Source organism: Haliotis rubra, unplaced genomic scaffold, assembly GCF_003918875.1.
Source record: "Haliotis rubra isolate DU_JTF1 unplaced genomic scaffold, ASM391887v1 Scf164, whole genome shotgun sequence".
Taxonomy (NCBI): Eukaryota; Metazoa; Mollusca; class Gastropoda; order Lepetellida; family Haliotidae; genus Haliotis; species Haliotis rubra.
The window spans coordinates 684,656-704,858 of NW_025765603.1; the positions used below are offsets into that span (position 1 = coordinate 684,656).

A 20,203-nucleotide genomic window follows, 5' to 3' on the forward strand; every position below is an offset into this window, starting at 1 on the left:
CATTTTGTTTTCTACAAAACTGCAAGTGTAACTTGAAGGGTCGGTCACATGCATCCTCACAATCATGTTAACCCTTCGTATCGCTTCGTATGTATACATATTTTCATTGTCGAATTGCAAGTCTGCCAATTTCTGAAAATCGGCTCCTGTACGAATGATTCAAGACATGCGATCTTAGATTCTTCCCGTCGATCACTTACCTCCACATTCGCAGTCAAACGTCTACTCTCTCGGGACCGGGACACAAATGGACAGATTTTTAAAAAAGATACATATCTCAAGACGTCGATTAATACTGACCAAAAAGTGATCTTCTTGCAGAATTGTCAGAAAATATAACTCGGAATTTGTCTTCCAGAGAGATATATAAACATATATTGTCTGTACATGAGTGAGAGGAATGGATGGATCATAGCCACTAAACCTTCAAATATCAACCAATCAGTATTTTTATTCAAGCATGAAGGCAACTGAGTCCATATACATTAATATATACAACAAACGCAACAGAGGTATGAATATACATGTACGTCAACATATGTGTACTATTTGTTTAAATAAGTTTCCTAAAGTTAAGTATATTTGCAGTTAGGTTTTCAGGTATAAGGGGCGGTGGGGTAGCCTAGTGGTTAAAGCGTTCGCTCATCACGCCGAAGACCCGGGTTCGATTCCCCACATAGGTACAATGTGTGAAGCCAATTTCTGGTGTCCCCCGCCGTGATATTGCTGGAATATTGCTAAAAGCGGCGTAAAACCATACTCACTCATTCAGGTATAATACATTTCCTTGTAATTTCATTACAAAGTGGGGAAAAAAGCCTGCTTGATTTTCTGATATTTTATACATTATATTTGCCCTATGTGTTAAACGTTTATTTAATATACTGGTATATAATTTACTTTAGATACTTAATAATGAATTGCCTCTGTAATTGTTTTGATTTGAACGCTCCTCTTTTTGTGTAAACTAATAAAAGTCGTTTTACTCCACGATTCTGGGGGACTGTCACTATCAAAATGATTATTGAATATAGCGAGAAGAAAAGGCATTACGATATTCTCCGATGATTTTATCATTTCTGTTAACACCAGGTGATTTTTCCATCCTTCAGGCCTTTTATAGCTTTCCGAATTTCGTCTTCCCTACTATGACATTCTAGTATTTGTTTATCAACATTCTTATTCGATAGCTGTAGGCACCTTTAATTCCGTATCCTGTTCAGGAAAGTTAGGATAATGAATTGTTTTGAAAAGATAATACCAAGTTTCATCGAAAATATATTCAGATTAGGTAGTTTTTTCGACTCCTTCCAGAATAATTTAGATTTCTAATCTAATTAAGTACACCTTTCTAGATGTATTTTGTTCACATTTTTCCCAGTTTCTGCATACTTTTGAGTTGACAATATCTATTTTTATAAACTGTATTTCCGTCATTCGTAAGGGCTTAAGGCTTTTCCTTGTTTGTAACTTTGACCAGTGACATTCGCAACCATACACATATTTAAGTTTAATTTGGGAGATTCTTTTCTTTCTCATACATTTTGCGGCATCTGATATGTAGTCGAAATATGACAAATATATCTGAACAGTGTGTCTGTTAACATTCGTGATATGTTTCTGGTCCACTGAAGTGATGTTCATGAAAGACTTTACATTTAAGCCGCGATGTCAGTTTCCTCCATTCTATTACGTTCTTAATGTTAAGTTTAAAGCCGAGAATTATTAGTATATGTCTGCTTTATCACATACCCTAAAGCTATCAAAGTATTTCAAGAAATTTTTGGGAGGAAATCTTATGATAATTAACACAACAGCTTTGTTCAGAAATGTGAAGTGACCTTTATCATCGCCTTTCATGTTAACTATGAACAGATTGAAAAAGATGCAAAAATTTAAAAAGTAATCCCAAAATCTATTTAAAACACTATCTTGAGTAAATCGAACACATAAAGGTACTGGCTCATCTTCAGGAAAGTAATTTTTGCATCCATCAGGTGGTATATTGCGACCTCCAACACGACCATTGAAATCTCCCAAAATATATACATCGCAATCAGTCACATAGTGCGGGTTATTAAGCTGGTGATCCGAGAACATAAAGCTGGTGATCCGAGCACTTGAAGCTGGCGATCCGAGAACATGCAGCTGGTGATCCGAGAACATAAAGCTGGTGATCCGAGCACTTGAAGCTGGCGATCCGTGAACATGCAGCTGGTGATCCGAGAACTTGAGAAGCTGGTGATCGCAGAAGGTGAAACTGGTGATACGAGAACACGAAGCTGGTGATCCGTGACATGACACTGGTTTTCCGAGAACATGAAGCAGGTGATCCGATAATATAAAGAAGATGATCCGAGAACATGAAACTGGTGATCCGAGAAGATGAAACTGGTGATCCGAGAACATGAAGCAGGTGATCCGATAACATGAAGCTGGTGATCCGGGAACTTGAAGATGGTGATCCAAGAACACGAAGCTGGTGATCCGAGAACATGAAGATGGTGATCCGAGAACATGAAGATGGTGATCAGGAACACGAAGCTGGCGATCCGAGAACATGAAGATGGTGATTCAAGAACACGAAGCTGGTGATGCGAGAACATGAAGATGGTGATCCGGGAACATGAAGCTGGTGATCCGAGAACACGAAGCTGGTGATCCGAGAACAGGAAGATGGTGATCCGGGAACACGAATCTGGTGATCCGAGAACATGAAGATGGTGTTTCAAGGACACGAAGCTGGTGATGCGAGAACATGAAGATGATGATCCGGGAACATGGAGCTGGTGATCCGAGAACACGAATCTGGTGATCCGAGAACATGATGATGGTGATCGGCGAACATGAAGCTGGTGACCCCAGAATTTGAAGACGGTGATCCCAAAATGTGAAACTCTAAAGTTCAGCGTTTGTTTGAAAGCCTTATTGCTTGAAATATGATGAGGTCTAAGATTTCCACGATTGTGAGGACACTGGCTCCGATGAAGAGTCCCATAGATCCCCCGATGTCACCTGGTACAAGAGTAAGTGTTTGAGTGAGTGAGTGGGTGAGTTTTAGCATTATAGCAATAGCACTTTTAGCAATTTTACAGCAATATCATGGCGGTGGGGGATGACAAGCGGAACAAATGATATACCAAGACGGACAAGGTAAATTAGAGGTGAAAATAGTATGAATGGAACACTGAAAATTAGTGATGAAATATCTATAATATCTGCTTTTATTAGAAACCCAAACGCAGTAAACTACAAACCCAAAGGGACCAGTACGTTTACTTCCATATATCCTTCCGTCGTTCGTTAAACGCACTTCGGCTAAAATATACTACACGTTACCATGGAAACGTAGCTAATTGTACATCTAAACTGAATGAGGGAGGTTTTACACCGCTTTTAGCAATATTCCAGCAATATCATGGCGGGGGACACCAGAAATGGGCTTCACACTTTGAACTCATGTGGGGAATCGAACCAGGGTCTTCGGCGTGACGAGCCAACGCTTTAACCGATAGGCTACACCACCGCCTCTGAAGCTGGATACAGATAGTCACAGTCTGCTGGATGTAAGATTTGTATGTTGGCTGCTTGACGCTGTATCATAATGGCCGCCTGTAATTGATCGAATCTAGGTCGGACAGGCCAGTGATATTTTTAGCAACGTTCAGCACCGTTGAGATATGATCCTCGTAATCAACACAGTCACTGAGTAACCAACCGATCCACAGAGACAATCATGTCTTGATGGGAACCTAATCCGAATACCCACAGGACAAGTACTCACAGAACAGCGCAAACACGTCATAGGCAATTTGTTGAGTGTGTTTCTCATAGCTGAGTTGGCGGAAATAAACGTCCAACTTCAAGAAGTTTTCCCTGAAAAGAAACAGTTGTGAGTGAGTGAGTATGGTTTTACGCCGCTTTTAGCTGTATTCCAGCAATATCACGGCGGGGGACACCAGAAATGGACTTCACACATTTTATCCATGTAGGGAATCGAACCCGAGCCAACGCTGTAGCCACCAGGCTACAACACCGCCCTATATAAAGAAAGTAAAATGCAGAGACAGCTTTATGTGTGTGCATATTGAATATATCAGATTTGAATATATGTAAGAGAATACAACAGGTGTTAAATGAATATTTGTTGTGTAACATTGAAATAATACAGATACCATTGTATACGAATGTTTCAAGACGTCAGAACAATAATCGTATATATAAGCATATTGTGTGGACTATTAGCTTCCAAGAAGCATGGTTTTCAACAGACGGTAATCTTTCTCCACGGCATGGCATTACAAAGTATGATCGACTAATCTTACACTCATTTAGTTTAGTTCAAAAATTATTATAAAGGTCATTTCTTGCTAGATCATTCCCCAGCGGAATATACAAACAATCCGTTATTTAGTGAAGCAAGGAACAGATAGACTGTACCTTATATCCTGATCTCTTGATGGCAATAAAAAAGACAAGCATATAGTTAGTTGGGAGATAGAGAGTGTTGTGCAGTGGAAAATAAAACGATTGTGCAGAGCTATGCAAATTAATCTGAAAACCTATCAACTAAAATTTTGATCTTACCTTTTGGCCTAAAACAAGGAACTAAACGTGACAACTATTATAAGTGAGAAAACTATAGATTTTACAAAGAACTAAACGTGATTCTCTTAAGTAATTCTAAATGAACTTTGAAATGAAATGACCCGCTAAATACCACTAATTGCCTAACCCTTAAACATACTAATGCAAGTTCAACAATCTAACGCCACAATAGCCAATTGAACCTACACATCTAACATCTAAGTCATTCGTAGTCTAAATGCCTAAACACGAACTGGAACGAATGGCAGAAAGGAGCGAATGCCTATTCGTTTTTTCCGTGCAACATCTCCAGGTGTGTTCAAGCGAGCAGTTTTAGTGATAAAAACCAAAATGCCTTCAGAACAGAGAGCTATATTTAATCTCTAAAAAAACCAAAAAAACATTTTCAATAGAAATGTGCAATGAACAAATGATCACTTATTCGTGTTTCCTTATTTGATGGAAAGTTATTTAAGGCCATTGTTGACATCGTTGAGAAAAGGTATTAATATCTGTTCCGTTATCGTCCGACACATTCGTATTGTTAATATTCATCTGTATTGCTCATTATACAAAACAACAGAGATCGCCCTGTTTAAAATAAACAGCACACCCTGAAACACTGTCATCAGAATGTTCCATGGCCTACACAATTATCTATCCGGTGCAAACATTCAGTCAGGTGAATCAGAGTGTCTAGTGCAATATGGTTCCTTCAACTCTCTCACCGTTTTTCCTCAATCTCACATGAACATAAGCTAAATTCATTATTGTAATAATATTGAACACATTAGAATATACGTAGTCGTGGTTCCCTACAATCTTTACAATCTGCAGGCCGGGTTCATAGCTAAGAAGGAGGCACTTGGTGTCATAGCATTCTGTTTTAGAGAGAGAAAGATAAAAAAGAGAGTGATAGAGAGAGCGAGAGTGTGAGAGAGAGAGGGAGAGAGAGTGAGGGGGTTAGAGTGTGTGTATGTGAGAGTGAGAGGGGGAGAGCGAGACTGAGGGGAAGAGTGTGTGAAGGAGGGAGGAGAGAGAGGGAGAGAGGTGTATATGAGAGAGGAGTGGGGGAGAGCGAGAGTGAGGGAGAGAGTGTGTGTATGTGAGAGAGTGAGGGGAGAGCGAGAGAGGGAGAGTGTGTGTATGTGAGAGAGTGAGGGGGAGAGCGAGAGAGAGAGGGAGAGAGTGTGTGTATGTGAGAGAGTGAGGGGGAGAGCGAGAGTGAGGGGGAGAGAGTGTGTGTATGTGAGAGAGTGCAATATGGTTCCTTCAACTCTCTCACCGTTTTTCCTCAATCTCACATGAACATAAGCTAAATTCATTATTGTAATAATATTGAACACATTAGAATATACGTAGTCGTGGTTCCCTACAATCTTTACAATCTGCAGGCCGGGTTCATAGCTAAGAAGGAGGCACTTGGTGTCATAGCATTCTGTTTTAGAGAGAGAAAGATAAAAAAGAGAGTGATAGAGAGAGCGAGAGTGTGAGAGAGAGAGGGGGAGAGAGTGAGGGGGTTAGAGTGTGTGTATGTGAGAGTGAGAGGGGGAGAGCGAGACTGAGGGGAAGAGTGTGTGAAGGGAAGGGAGAGTGAGAGAGAGAGAGAGTGTGTATGTGAGAGAGTGAGGGGAGAGAGAGTGAGGGGGAGAGTGTGTGTGTATGTGAGAGTGAGGGAAGAGAGAGAGGAGAGAGGTGTGTGTATGTGAGAAGAGTGAGGGGAGGCGAGAGAGAGAGGAGAGTGTGTGTATGTGAGAGAGTGAGGGGAGAGAGAGAGGGAGGGGTGTGTGTGAAGGGAGGGAGAGCGAGTGAGAGAGAGCGAAAGAGAGAGTGAGAGGGGAGAGAGAGAGAGAGAGAGAGTATGGAGAGAGTGAGGGGGGAGAGCGAGAGTGAGGGGGAGAGTGTGTGAAGGGAGGGGAGAGCGAGTGAGAGACAGAGAGTGAGAGGGGGAGAGAGTGAGTTAGAGAGAGAGTGAGAAATATATCAAACATTATCCACTTACTTGACAAACGTTGAATCAACGTGACTACTGGCGTAGAACTCGTCCATATGATCGGTGAGACTCTCAAGACTCCGCAGCAACGTCTCATCTTTGTTATCGAACCCACACTGGACGTCAATCATGTCTCGATGGTCGAGAAAGCTGTCCTTGATCTCCCGAGTTACCTCCGAGCTGTTTCTCAAGTACCTGCTAATGTCCATGTACCTCCAGTAAGGCATAAGGTCCACCTGCTTCAAGGTGAAGTTCCACATCTCTTGACTAACCACTGAAAGCTTCTCCCAGCTGTCGTAAACATTCTGTCCTCTATTCCTGACAGTTGCGAAGAACACATTTAAACTGTTGACATTATTCTGAAAAGTTTTAGATCTGAAGAAGTGTGACGCAACCTCAAGGCTAATATTCCCATAGGTCAAATAGTCCTCACACAAACGTTTTCCTTTCTGAACATCCTCTAAGGACAATAGGATGCTTTCTATTGCATCTCCTACGATGCCCAGATACTTTAACGTAACGCCATGTGCCTTTTTAAAGTCCTTTTTAATGTGAGTGAAATCCTGCTCCCTCTTATCTAACTGTATAATCATCCATTGTATAAAATCATAAAAGAAGTGGCTTTTACTTTGCAAAAACTGTCTGCACTTGTCTAGAAAATGTACGTTAGCAAAATGTAATAAAGTGGTATTTATGGTTCCATTCATAAACGCTGACGCAGCAAGATTTTCGTATTCTTCCATCCAGTAAATCATTTCCTTGATATCAGTCTCAAGCTGATTTGTACGCCTTCTGACAATCTCGGACCTATGAAATGCCTGATGAATCAGCTCCTTCGGAATCAGAAGGTAGCTGTATTCCCGACTGAACTTTCTGAACCTGTAGTTAAAAACTGGCGTTCCATTGAGGTAGCTTGATAACAGCTGGGTGTGGTTTTGTATTGTTCTTTTGGCCATGTCTATCCTTGCTTCAAGCTGGTTCTTGACCATGATGAAGAGCATCTTCCTCACTGAGGTATCGCTGATCTCTGGATCAGCCAGTTGCTCAATTTTCCTTTCAACACTGAAGGTGAACTCCTGAACTCCATGTGCTATCACAGAGTAGGTTCGCTCGTTCATGGCATCTCTTGCCCGAGCAAGGTCCTTCAGATGAATGTAGTTCTGGTACTGGAAATACATATACGTCTCATTCCAGTTCCATAAGAAGTCCTCGGAGATATTCAACAGTTGCTTTCTCTGTTCGTTGATCTTGACCTTTAGTTGATCCAAAACCACGTGTCTTAACACCTTGAAGTTTTGGTCCAAGGTTTGTAAGAGTGTTCGAAGTTCTTCAGCTTTGTTGATTTGAAGACGATGGGTGATGTCTCTGGCGTTCTGGTATTTCATTTTCAGGGCTGATCTGTTTGTGTTGCTGAGGAAACGGTCGATGACGAAGGTGGAGGTCGTGGCGTATGATACGGTTGCATCAAAGAGTGTGTAGTTGCATGGGACAGGACAGTGACAGTTCTGTTGCACAGACTCTCGGATCTCCACTGTCAAAAATCAATTGAACGATTCAGTTGTTAACCAAATATACCCCGTATGTCTCCTTCGCTCAATATGATTTGTCCTAGTCAGAGGTTCTTTTATATGTATGTACGTGTGTGTGTGTGCGTGTGTGTGGGTGCGTGTGCGTGTGCATGTGCGTGCGTGTGTGTGCTTTACAGATGTGAAATAGGCAAAATGGGACAGTTTCTCAGCCTAAGTAAACTTAGGCTCAGTATCATTCGTTACACTGGTATATACTGAGTTTAACAAACCCTAGTAGAAAGAAGAACACAGCTTACGAAATCGCGATAGTTTTACATTTGTACTCTAACGATTCTGAATGCCATTTTCAGCACGATCGCTCCCGAGTGATACACATCTGTGAAGCTGTGTTCTGATTGGTCAATTCAAAAGGTTAGCTGACGCAACCTCCTACTAGGGTTTGTTGGACTCGGTATAGCGGTGTAACGAATAATACTGAGCCTAAATTTACTTAGACTCGGCAGTTTCTTTTAGTAATTAATGCATTGATTTCTCATAATCCACCACATCTGTATATATGCGCCACTGCTGAAGTACGAAAAGCTGTTTCTAACAGAACACAATGGAGCCTTACCCGCAAAAGGCTTGTAACAACCGTAGTAATCCCCTAGAGTGCAGAGTGGAATGTCATCTGAAATTACACGGTCATAATGAACATTAAAAACGTGTAATACATGTCCCCGAGAATGAGGGGAAGCTGGTTTACGCCTTCTTGTAGCAGAATTCCAACAACATCAGCGGAGAACACCCGAAATGGATTCGTCCCCTTGTACCAAGGTTGAATAAGAACCCTGGTAAGCTAACACCTTAACCCCTACGCTTCACCACAAGGTCCAAAGGGTCTAGATTTGTTTTTTTCCCATAAACATGTTTCTTAATATGAATAAACTGATTGAAATTAAATCACATGCAAAACTTCAGAACGTAAGCCTGTGCTTACCTAATAGCTTGACTGACTTAGTTTGGTTTTACGCCGCTTTTAGCAATATTCCAATAACATCACGGCGGGGGACACCAGAAATGGGCTTCACACATTGTACCTATGTGGGGATTCGAACCCGGGCCTTCGGCGTGACGAGCCAACGCTTTAACCATTAGGCTACCCCACCGCCCCCTAATAGCTTGACCATTTACAAATGATCTATAGATATCTGGCGGCTCAACCCTGGTCTCATATTGAAACAAGCTACACACCCTAGAATGAATATGGTATCGCCCCCCTACCTTCCGTTTCCGGCATGTAGAAGAGCCGACAGCCACACCTTTGGGAAATTTGCACCATGGAACATTCCACTTGACATGTCTCGATTGAGTAGTGAGGGAAGTACTTCAGGCTAGGGCACTGACATTCTCCGTGTGGTTTAGGAAGATTATTAATCTACAACAAAAAATATTAGATCATAAGGTGATTATAAAGAGCCGTAGGATTGTATTACGAACGTCCGGCACACTCCGTTTATGGCCTGTCCAGTCGTCCAGTCGTCCAGTCGTCCAGTGTGTCTCTATTTTTCGTGGGTTTGAATCTCAGATTCTGATGGTCGGTTTGCCTGGTCTTTACTTCATCATGGAAATGTTAGAAGTTTCAAGTTACTCGCGTCTAACACCTGCATGTCTTCCGGGTTTCCTTCGACAATATGGTGGTCCTGGATACGGAAGGTGAAGGGGTTATGTTGCTTGGCAACGATCCGAAATGGTCACTTTGAATTGACACGTCGTGTTAGCGTGATAACAAGAGTGTGCTGAACACAAATTGTTTCATGTCTGATAGTTAGATTCGAACGCGCGATGAACTGATCTTGCATCGTCTGAATGGCGCAACTCTTGAGACTGATTTGCAACAAGCAACAGTTCACTACTCCGTGGTACGTTGCTAAGATACCGAGATGCTGACAGCTTACCGAGATGAGCTGCATGCCGACGAATGAATGTGTCCCCGTGGGTAGGGCGATACCGAGCTCCTGCACCTTGGGGAACTGTCTGTGGTCATGGATGAGGATCTTGACCCCTGCGGCGTCGTGGGGCCCGGGCATGTACTCGTACTGCTCCACATTGAGCGTCAGGGACAGCCCCGTTCTCAGCTCCTGGACACACAGATCAGGTCGAAATTAATGAATATGCATTGTTGGTGTGTGTATGTGCTTGTTTCTTTGTTTGCGTACCTATTATCATATAGTTGTATTCCGGCGACATGAAAATAATCGCGCCTGTACAAGTGAGTGAGTTTAGTTTTACGCCGCACACAGCAATATCCCAGCTATATGGCGGCGGTCTGTAAATGATCGAATCTGAACCAGAGAATCCAGCGATCAACAGCATGAGCAACTGGGATACGATGACGCGTCAACCAATTCATCGAGCTTGACCACCCGATCCCAGTAGTCTTAGCATGGGATACTGAAGATCAATCCTAGCCCGGATTTTAATCGGTATGTCTGGACAAGACAATTAAGAGGTGAGGTGAGGTGAAATTGGGTTTAACGTCGTGCTTGAGAATATTTCGCTCATATGACGACGTGCATGCGTGTGTATGTGTATGTGCGGTTGCTTGTACTAGCCCAGACAGCTGGTTTTATAGTGCTAGCCCACTGAGATACCATGCCGCAGTGAAGCATGAATACCCCACTCAGACACATTATACTGACTCCGAGCCGACCAGTCCTTGTTGTACCCATTAATACCGAGCGCCAGGCAGGGACCAAGAAGTACCATATTTTAACGAACCCTCGACCTTCCGCTCTCCGGGCGGACGCTCTAACCACTACACCACGGAGGCGGTCAGATCTTGTTTGAAATGAGGCAGACAATTAAGAGATAGATATTGTCGGGGTGCACTGACTCCAAGAACCAAATCAACAATCTTGACCACTCGATCCATTCAATTAACTATAACATCCATTGCTCTGGACCAATTCGAACCGTTGTCCTCACGAGTTACATTAAATTATATTGAACTGCTTCATTGTGACTGACAAGACACAGCATGTTTGCAGCTTGTAAGTCAACGAGCATGGTTAGTGTGCCAACCAGTAAAACAGTCTAGCCTTGGAGCTGATCTAATTGTCTCCGGATCCTGCTCTTTCTTGGGGACGTAATTATGCAAATATAATTGCGGTGCCTTAGATGACTGAAACAGGTAGTGGCATGCCATCTGTTCATAAGGTACAAGCAATTTTCCTTTGAATTGAGTAACTGCTTTGTAAGTGGACATTGACCAACCTGCTTCTGTGACGTGAAGACGGTCTCGGTCAGATGTGTTTTGGTCAGGTAGGTTGAACGAGAAACAGACGCCGTGATCTGTCATTATCTCAGTGAAGTTGAAGATACCGCAGGGTTCCCCTCGCCACTGACAACTGTGGGAAGGGAATATATAACTATCATACAGGGAGCTATTGTCGGTGTGTGAGAGAGTATAAAAAGCAGTGAATGTCAACTAATACATCATTAATGTGAAGCTAATGTTCGCCTTTCAAAAGGTCAAAAAATTGTATTTGCTCAAGTTGCATTGTGAGTGGGTATTATATTCACTGTACACGTGGTATGTGTAGAATGTGAGGTAGAATGTGAGTATGTGTGCGTACGTGCGTGTGTGTGTAGCCTTAAGTCTTACTATATGATTAAGTGAGTACAATTTTACGCCGCTTTTAGCAATATTCCAGCAATATCACGGCGGGGGACACCAGAAAATGGGCTTTACACATTGTACCCATGTGTGGAGTCGAACCCGGGTCTTCGGCGTGACGAGCGGACGCTAAAACCACTAGGCACCCCCACCGCCCGCTGACTATATGACGCCTGTTTGTAAATAAACAACTCTGGGCCTGATAATCCAGTGATTAACATCATGAATCTCGATCTACTCAATGGGGATACGATGACATGCATCCCCAAAGTCTCCTGATCCATAATCTCGCCTCATAGACCAGCACAGGTTGCTGGGAGGCGTGTGCTTCCCACGGGGTCATGCAGATTGAAGGTCGCGGGTCGAAGGCAATCACCACCCGCATAATCGACTCGATGGTATGCGTCTGAAAAATTAAAGATCCTAATCGCCCCAATCGTGTTCGAATCAGGTGCAAGTGTGCAAATGCGATTACCTGACGATCATGTCCTCCATTGCATGAGCTGTGCTGGCGTACAGATGCCTCAAGGTCATGTTCGTGGCGTTTCTCCTCTCAAGGTCAAGGACAGACAATCTTCTGCCTCCAGTAAACATGGCGGTCAAAAATTCATAGTATCCAAGCTCTGCTGCCTTGCTGGCACTGTTTTAATAGAGACCGCTAAATGTTAGATACCGAACGCGTTGGTGAGAATCGAGTATCACACATTGTCGTGATAGAATATATATTCAAGTGTCATTACGCGTTTGATTTACATCAGCAATTGCACACGTCATTCTTTTAAGGGAAGTACGGTACTGAAATAATAAAATAATTTTAAAAAGTAATAAAAGGCGTAACTATGGCACAAAACTCTTGCGCTATGTACCCACCGGAAAGTATTCTGGTTGCAGATGCTGATCGTAGGAAATAAGAGAGTTTTGTTGTATTTGACGTTGAGGTTGACAGTGACAGGGTGGTTGTAGTAGTAGATGACGCGTTCGACAATCTGGTAGCTCATGACGGTAACACACGTCACTGTTAGAAGAAGCCATAGCAGTCTGGAAGAAGAGTGAATGAGTGAGTTTAGTTTTACGCCACGTTTAGCAATACTCCAATAGTGTCACGGTGGGGGGACACCAGAAAATGGCTTTACACATTGTACCTATGTGGGGAATCGAACCGTGGTCTTTGGTGTGAAGAGCCAACGCCTTCACCACTAGACCACTGCCCCGGTCGACTGACTGACTGACTGACTGAGTTTGGTTTTACGCCGCTTTAAGCAATATTCCAGCAACATCACGGCGGGGAACACCAGAAATGGGCTTCACACATTGTACCCATGTTGGGATTCGAACCCGGGTCTTCGGCTTGACAAGCTAACGCTTTAACCACTAGGCTACCCCAACGCCCCGCCCCGGTCGAGAACCAGAAGAATTTACATGTTGAGCATACGTTACAACTAAGATTACAGACCCGTGAAGACCCGGGTTAGAATATTGATCTTCGGTAACCTTTGCTTGTCGTAAGAGGCGACTAACGGGATCGGGTGGTCAGACTCGCTGACTTGGTTGACACATGTCATCGGTTCCCAATTGCACAGATCGATGCTCATGCTGTTGATCACTGGTCCAGGCTCGATTATTTACAGACCGCCACTATATAGCTGGAATATAGGGTACCGATTCTAGTATACTTTGTGGGGAATAGAATCTTATCCGCAAAGTCTGAGAGAAAGTACAATATATATTATATCCAAATAACACAATCCGCCATAGACTGGTGCCAGCAGCCAGCAATAATAATATGCATATACATAAAAGTATAATTCTCAAGCTCAAGGGTCGAGGCGAGACCTTCCCACGAAGGTGGCTTTGTGAGGTGTTATGTGTTATGTGATATGTGATATATGATGTGTGATATATGATATGTGATATGTGATAAATATGATAAAGAAAGAAAACGCTTGTCCACAAATAAGGTCCTATACCTTATTGAAAGTTGCATTCGATGCTATAACTAGTCAATCAGTTTTCTAGAAAGGTAAATCATTACACTGGCATTCCAGACAACGAACATTTGCTGAAACACAATGTTGAGAACTTCTAAAGGATCTTAACAGAAACATAAACATGAGATTGTTTCAAGATGTTTGAAGGAAGTATCCCTTTGTAACATATATTTTAACTGCAAATTTAACATAGGATATAAGCAATAACACCAGATATTACTTACGACTACTTGGGTTACCAGTCCCTATTTGAAGAAGTCATTATTCGACGATGCCGTATTGGCCATTGAAGATACATACATGAATATTTGTAGGAATGTTAGGGCCATCAATTGTGTCTTCCTAGTGATGAGAGAATCACATCCAAGCATGTCCTGAGAGAGAGAGAGAGAGAGAGAGAGAGAGAGAGGAGAGAGAGAGAGAGAGAGAGAGAGAGAGAGAGAGAGAGAGGAGGAGGGAGAGAGGAGGAGAGAGAGGGGAGGGAGAGAGAGGGGAGGAGAGAGTGGGGGGAGGGAGACAGAGAGGAGGGAGAGAGAGAGGGGGAGCGCGAGACAGAGGGGAAGGAGAGCGAGAGGGAGAGAGAGAGACAGTGGGAGAGGGAGAGTTATCAGTCTATGCGCTAGTTACCCCATGACATCCTCCCTGACACTGACATGGTTGTGAGCTGTGGAATGTCATAACTTCATTCATCGATGCAGTGTTTTCATTAAGAACGCTTCGCGAAAGCAACAAGAAAGCTGTCCTGTCAATTGTCACGATTTTGACATTTGTCAGGCGCCTTGCAGAAAAAGCCACACAAAATGCATACCAAGGATACGTTATGAACACTTCTCATAAAACCATACTTCCACCCTGATGTTGGGCGGGATATGTCCCCAATACATCCTTGTACAATGGGTACCAGGTACTCGTGTTCAGCCATCGGACCCAACAGCCTGGGGAACCATTCAACCATTATTGATCCGGTCCATATTCATTATGTACAGCCCCCCCACGGTGACATTAGTGAATGGAAACCACTTTCACTCGCTCCATTTCTAAATGACACACTATGATACTGGCATCATGCAAGCTCATGTGCAACTGTAAAAATGGTATGAAAAATATAAAACAGATTTGGGGGGAACACTTTACTTGATACGGCGTAAAACAACATTCCCCACGCTAAACTGTTAGATATCTGTCAGCGCAAACGCCTATGAGTTGAATGAAGAAATGTTGAATGAGTTGAAAGAAAGATGAATCTCATCATAGAGAAACAAAAACACCGAGAAACGATATATAAGAGATCGTAATCTCTCAAACAAACAAAGAACGCATGCATTAATATACACTATCTGAATCTAAACTGAAGTGCAAGAAATGCTTGTCGTCCTTTACAAAAACATTTTCAGTGAATGTACGAAATGCACATATCACTCATATTTCTGACTAACAAAACCAATGCTGTTAAACGTTAAATATTGCCAAGAATCTTTGAAGGAAAAATATTTTTTTAGTTTAAGCTAATATTTATATCTAACACTAAGAAATATCCTTCCTACTAAACATGTTGCAGTAATCCTACTGGTCTACATAACAATCCGCCATCAACTTAACCATTGTCATCAGTCACTTAATGTAAGTACTGTGATTAAACGGAAACAAAACGGTAAAGTTTCAAAAACACAATCGTCGATGCCAAAAATGTCCAACATCACAATTAAAAAGATCTTCTTTCTACAAAACTTCTACAAAGCCATTGCAACATACAGAACTTCTTCGTATTTTTATATGTCGGCCGTCCGAAATGTTGCTACTAGGTATACTAGAGAATAAAGCCCACACTCCTCACCTCCTGATAGGGATCGTTTCTCGCATCCATATGTACCGCAGCCCTTGTAGGGATGTTGTCTGAGTGAAGTCCACCCAGGCGTCACTGCAACAACACTCAACTACATCCTGGTGGTTTGGGGGATGTTCCGTCCTATTAGAATTATTTTCAAAGGCTACCTTGAACCTGCGACCCTTTATGTTGTGGAATAGTCCGGACATGGCGCTCCGACTGCACCGAGAGATTCGAGGGATGTTACAGGATGTTCCGAATTACCAGCAGAGCTGTCAGCTGATAATTACGTACACATGTTTAGGGCTCTTCAATCTCAGGTTACAGCCCCCCAACACAGTATTGATAAAGCGATGAGGGAGTATCCAAATAAACCTCTTTATCTGTGTCTGTTTGAGTTGCAATATTTAATGTAAAGCCCGCAACGAGTATAATCTATAGGGTATACGAATCCATTTGATTAAAAACTTGTCACGGTCCAAGCTTTAAGGCATTAATGGGAAATGTAGGCATATAGACGATTATTCACCAATTATTCCCTGTGAGAGGACTGCCTGTGTTCATTATCAACACATTACTACATCTATAGTCGGGCCTCTGATACAACAGTGATTCGCCAATTCAATCAACGATAATATAAACGTAAACTCAATTACCTTGTTCAAACCACTCAAATAATGAAACTATACATATTGCATCAAGGAAAGCATGAACAAACACCTATTAAATTCACCATGACAAACATTACCTGGATTATTTCCTAACAACAAACTATTATGGGTATTAACTTTGATGACAACGTTGTTTTACGACATCGTTTAGCTGCACGGTGGCCGACAGGAACTACAAATAATCTTTGAATCGACAGCACCAGGTGTTACATAATCCCTTAATCATGGAAGCAGCTTATATTTTGGGGATCGGATTCATATTCTCCCTAATTTGGGGGGGTCATATTCACATTCTCCCAAATTATTGGGGTCGGATCCACACTCTTTCAAATTATTGGGGTCGGATTCACATTCTCCCAAATTATTGGGGTCGGATCCACACTCTTTCAAATTATTGGGGTCGGATTCACATTCTCCCAAATTATTTGGGTCGGATCCACACTCTTTCAAATTATTGGGGTCGGATTCACATTCTCCCAAATTATTGGGGTCGGATCCACACTCTTTCAAATTATTGGGGTCGGATTCACATTCTCCCAAATTATTTGGGTCGGATCCACACTCTTTCAAATTATTGGGGTCGGATTCACATTCTCCCAAATTATTTGGGTCGGATCCACACTCTTTCAAATTATTGGGGTCGGATTCAGAGTCTCCCTAAATGTTTTAAACAATATTTATTCAATATTAAATGAACGGATTGGTAAACAGGCTATAAGCCTATATAAATACCTCTCCGACTACAATGCGATGGGAAACATTTTACCTACATTCATCATTACAGACAAGAGAACACACCATTTGAAGAGTAAAAGACTTAATGAAAAAGACAGTAGTATAATTAATCAATTAGGTAAAAATCGTTTTGTTAAGGTAAAATAGTCATGTAGTCGTCTCCCTAAATACTAGTGTCGGATCCAGATTCTCCCTAATTATTGGGGTCAGATCCAGACTCTTTAAAAAAAATAGGTGTTAGATTCAGATTCTTTTAAATTATTGAGGTCAGATCCAGATTCTTTCATATTATAGGGGTTAGATTCAGATTCTTTTAAATTATTTTGGTCAGATCCAGACTCTTTCAAATTATAGGGGTTAGATTCAGATTCTTTCAAATTATTGGGGTCGGATTCAGATTCTTCCTTATTATTGGGGTCGGATTCAAATTCTCCCTAATTACTGTTGTCGGATCCAGATTCTCCCTAATTCCTCTGACTGGTTAGTCAGCACAATAATTATAGTTGATCATAGTTGTGACTTAAGTTGATCACATAAGTGAAAAACATCTTATGCACGCTGTCACTGCTTGTTTCCCTCCCTATTGAGCTAACACAGGGTATAACAGGCACACTGTTGTATTGCCTCCGATCTTATTTAGCCGCCCAACACGAGTTCAGCCCTGTCAAAAATGTATATATTCCAGGATAACCAAACCCTTCCATCGCGAAGAACGGACACACTACCCACAAAAACACGTAATTTCAAATGCGTTGGTAATTCATGCATCACATCATATACATCAACTGTTAGTACTTTTTTATACTGACTTGAGTTTCATAAGTATACTGAGGGAAAAAAATAAGGGATCACATGAAAGCAAAAGTGTTCCTTTATTTTTTCCAGGTTTCTTCACAAGCTTTGTATCGCACAACATGTGAAGAAACCTGGAAAAAATAAAGGAACACTTGTGCTTTCTTGTGATCCCTTATGTTATCCCCCAGTATATATATTTATCAACGGCACACATCAAGGCAGTGTGTACTCACTGATAGCATATGTAACAACGCAAATATTACATACTTACTGCCATACCTACACTATACAGAAAGTTTCCTTCCTCAAAGAACAGAATACATTTCCAGGTGTACCCGGACAAAATCAATGATTGGTTAATTTAATGTAGGTGCTAAAGTTTGGTTATGTGACAAGTATCATGTAAATATAAGACCAGCAACCACTGGAGTTAGGCTGTATACCGAGTGCGTCAGTACAAACCGGCAGTACATTACCTCTTTAGGCTGTACATTGAATACACATTTACACGGCCACCCTATCAGCTGGGAGCGGAAATGTCCACATTGTGGAAGTATTGTTATGTAGAAATAACAAAGAGGGGCATGTCTGACTGTTCCATTCAGCAAGGATGACAGTGATCAAATGTTTTCCGAGTGCTCTACTCCTGCGTCTCCTATTAACAGTATGTACAATGGTAAATACAACATTAACTATGCCTTTGATGAGAATCTTGGATTTGAATTTGACTAGAACATTATCGGGGAAATACTGACAATATAGAACAATGAGCAATCATTATATATATATACACACATAATTATTATTTAATCACTGCACAGGGGCCATGCTTATCTGCTCTGAATCGTTCCAATTTCAGTATATGTACTGCGTTAGCAATATAGTGCAAATTCGTTAAGCTTTCCATATTTTTTCTGTCGCCGAAATACCTTAGTTTTGCGTGCGACGTTAAATACAACAACTAACTAATTAACTTTGTATGTTCCTTTTCTCATACCTGTTATACATATCCTCTCACATATTTCTATGTGTCAAGCCCATTTCTGGTGTCCCCAGCCGTGATATTGCTGAAATATTGCTATAAGCGGCGTAAAACTAACCTTGCTCACTTTTACATATTTTGTTCCTGACAGACAAATCGTTGAAACTTAAATAACTGGAAGGTTCTATTGCCTGTTTGATGACCTTTCCAAGGCGTTCGACTCTATCACTCACAAAATACTTTTCGAAATTTTGATAGAAAAGGGTGTAAAGGGAAAATTTCGAAAGTTTATTATCAACATGTATTCTACACTGTGTGCGTGTGTAAGAACTGATTCAGGCTTTTCACCCTATTTCAAATGTAATATTGGTACCCGCCAAGGATGCACTCTGAGTCTGCAGATTTATATTATATTCATAAACAAACTTGCTCAAATGTTGGAGGAAGAAGGTGGAAGAGGTGTCTTTATATCAACTCATATTCTGATGTATTTTCCCTATTATTTACTGATGATGTTTCAACTGTATCAGACACTGCTTCACAGCTTCAAAAGAAAATGCGGGATCGGGTGGTCAGGCTCGCTGACTTGGTTGACACATGTCATCGGTTCCCAATTGCGCAGATCGATGCTCATGCTGTTGATCACTGGATTGTCTGGTCCAGGCTCGATTATTTACAGACTGCCGCCATATAGCTGGAATATTGCTGAGTGCGGCGTAAAACTAAACTCACTCACTCACTCAAAAGAAAATGAATATTGTTGATAAGTTCTGTGCAGAGACAGGAATGAATGTCAATCTGAACAAAACCAAATTATTGTTTTTAGAAATAGTGGTCCTCTCCGCTCTTATGAGAAAGTTTTTTTAAATGGTGAACAAATAGAATTTGTTAACATGGACAGATATCTTGGGATTGTGTTCACTCCTAAAATGTCCTAATAAATCATAGCAGCTGAAGCAAGTAAAGCTATATTCTCCATCTATAATTACCAACAACATTTTGGATGTATTAATCAAAAGGACATTTTAAAGATATTTAACTCCATGATTACACCTATTCTGTGTTATGGATCAGAGACTTGGGGAACTACTTATTGCAAAGAAATTGAAACTGTGCATTTTAAGTTCTGTAAAACTTTTGTCAAAGTCAGCAAGTATTGTGCTTGGAGAGTGTGGCAGACTGTCACTGCAATATCATTATACCTCTAGATCAGTAAAGTACTGGCGCAGACTGATGCAGCTACAACACCATACACTTCCTTATCAAGCCTACCAAATGCTCAAATCTCTTGATGATAATAATAAATCTACCTAGACATCACACATAAGACTAATCCTTTTTCAATATGGTTTTGGATTTGTATAAATCGCGCATGAAATTGGCCGCATTAAAACATTTATATCTACTTCAAGCAGCGATTGTATGACTGCTTCCTTCAAA

At 41.5% G+C, this 20,203-nt stretch overlaps 1 protein-coding gene and 1 non-coding gene across 2 annotated transcripts; both read right to left on the minus strand.

The window, feature by feature from the left end:
* Positions 1–1,114: 1,114 nt before the first annotated feature.
* Positions 1,115–15,810, minus strand: LOC124271849. Its single transcript, XM_046706999.1, has 11 exons — positions 15,590–15,810; positions 12,638–12,805; positions 12,243–12,407; positions 11,369–11,498; positions 10,047–10,229; positions 9,373–9,526; positions 8,723–8,779; positions 6,590–8,111; positions 4,441–4,455; positions 3,785–3,876; positions 1,115–3,015 (listed from the first exon to the last, which is right to left on the minus strand). The coding sequence occupies exons 1-11, from the start codon at positions 15,787–15,789 to the stop codon at positions 2,906–2,908; spliced, it is 2,796 nt and encodes a 931-aa protein (XP_046562955.1). The 5' UTR covers positions 15,790–15,810; the 3' UTR covers positions 1,115–2,905.
* Positions 15,811–18,556: 2,746 nt separating this feature from the next.
* On the minus strand, positions 18,557–18,660 carry LOC124271906. Its single transcript, XR_006897177.1, has one exon. It is a non-coding gene; the product is annotated as a U6 spliceosomal RNA (small nuclear RNA).
* Between the last annotated feature and the right edge of the window lie 1,543 nt (positions 18,661–20,203).

Excerpts from the sequence above, each read along its gene's own strand:
- LOC124271849 (XM_046706999.1), bottom strand. The coding sequence starts at position 15,789 with ATGTCCGGACTATTCCACAACATAAAGGGTCGCAGGTTCAAGGTAGCC. Across the intron at positions 8,780-9,372 it reads CTACATGCCGGAAACGGAAG|ATGACATTCCACTCTGCACT; the intron begins GTAGGGGGGCGA and ends GTGTAATTTCAG. Across the intron at positions 3,016-3,784 it reads TGACGTGTTTGCGCTGTTCT|GTGACATCGGGGGATCTATG; the intron begins GTGAGTACTTGT and ends CTCTTGTACCAG.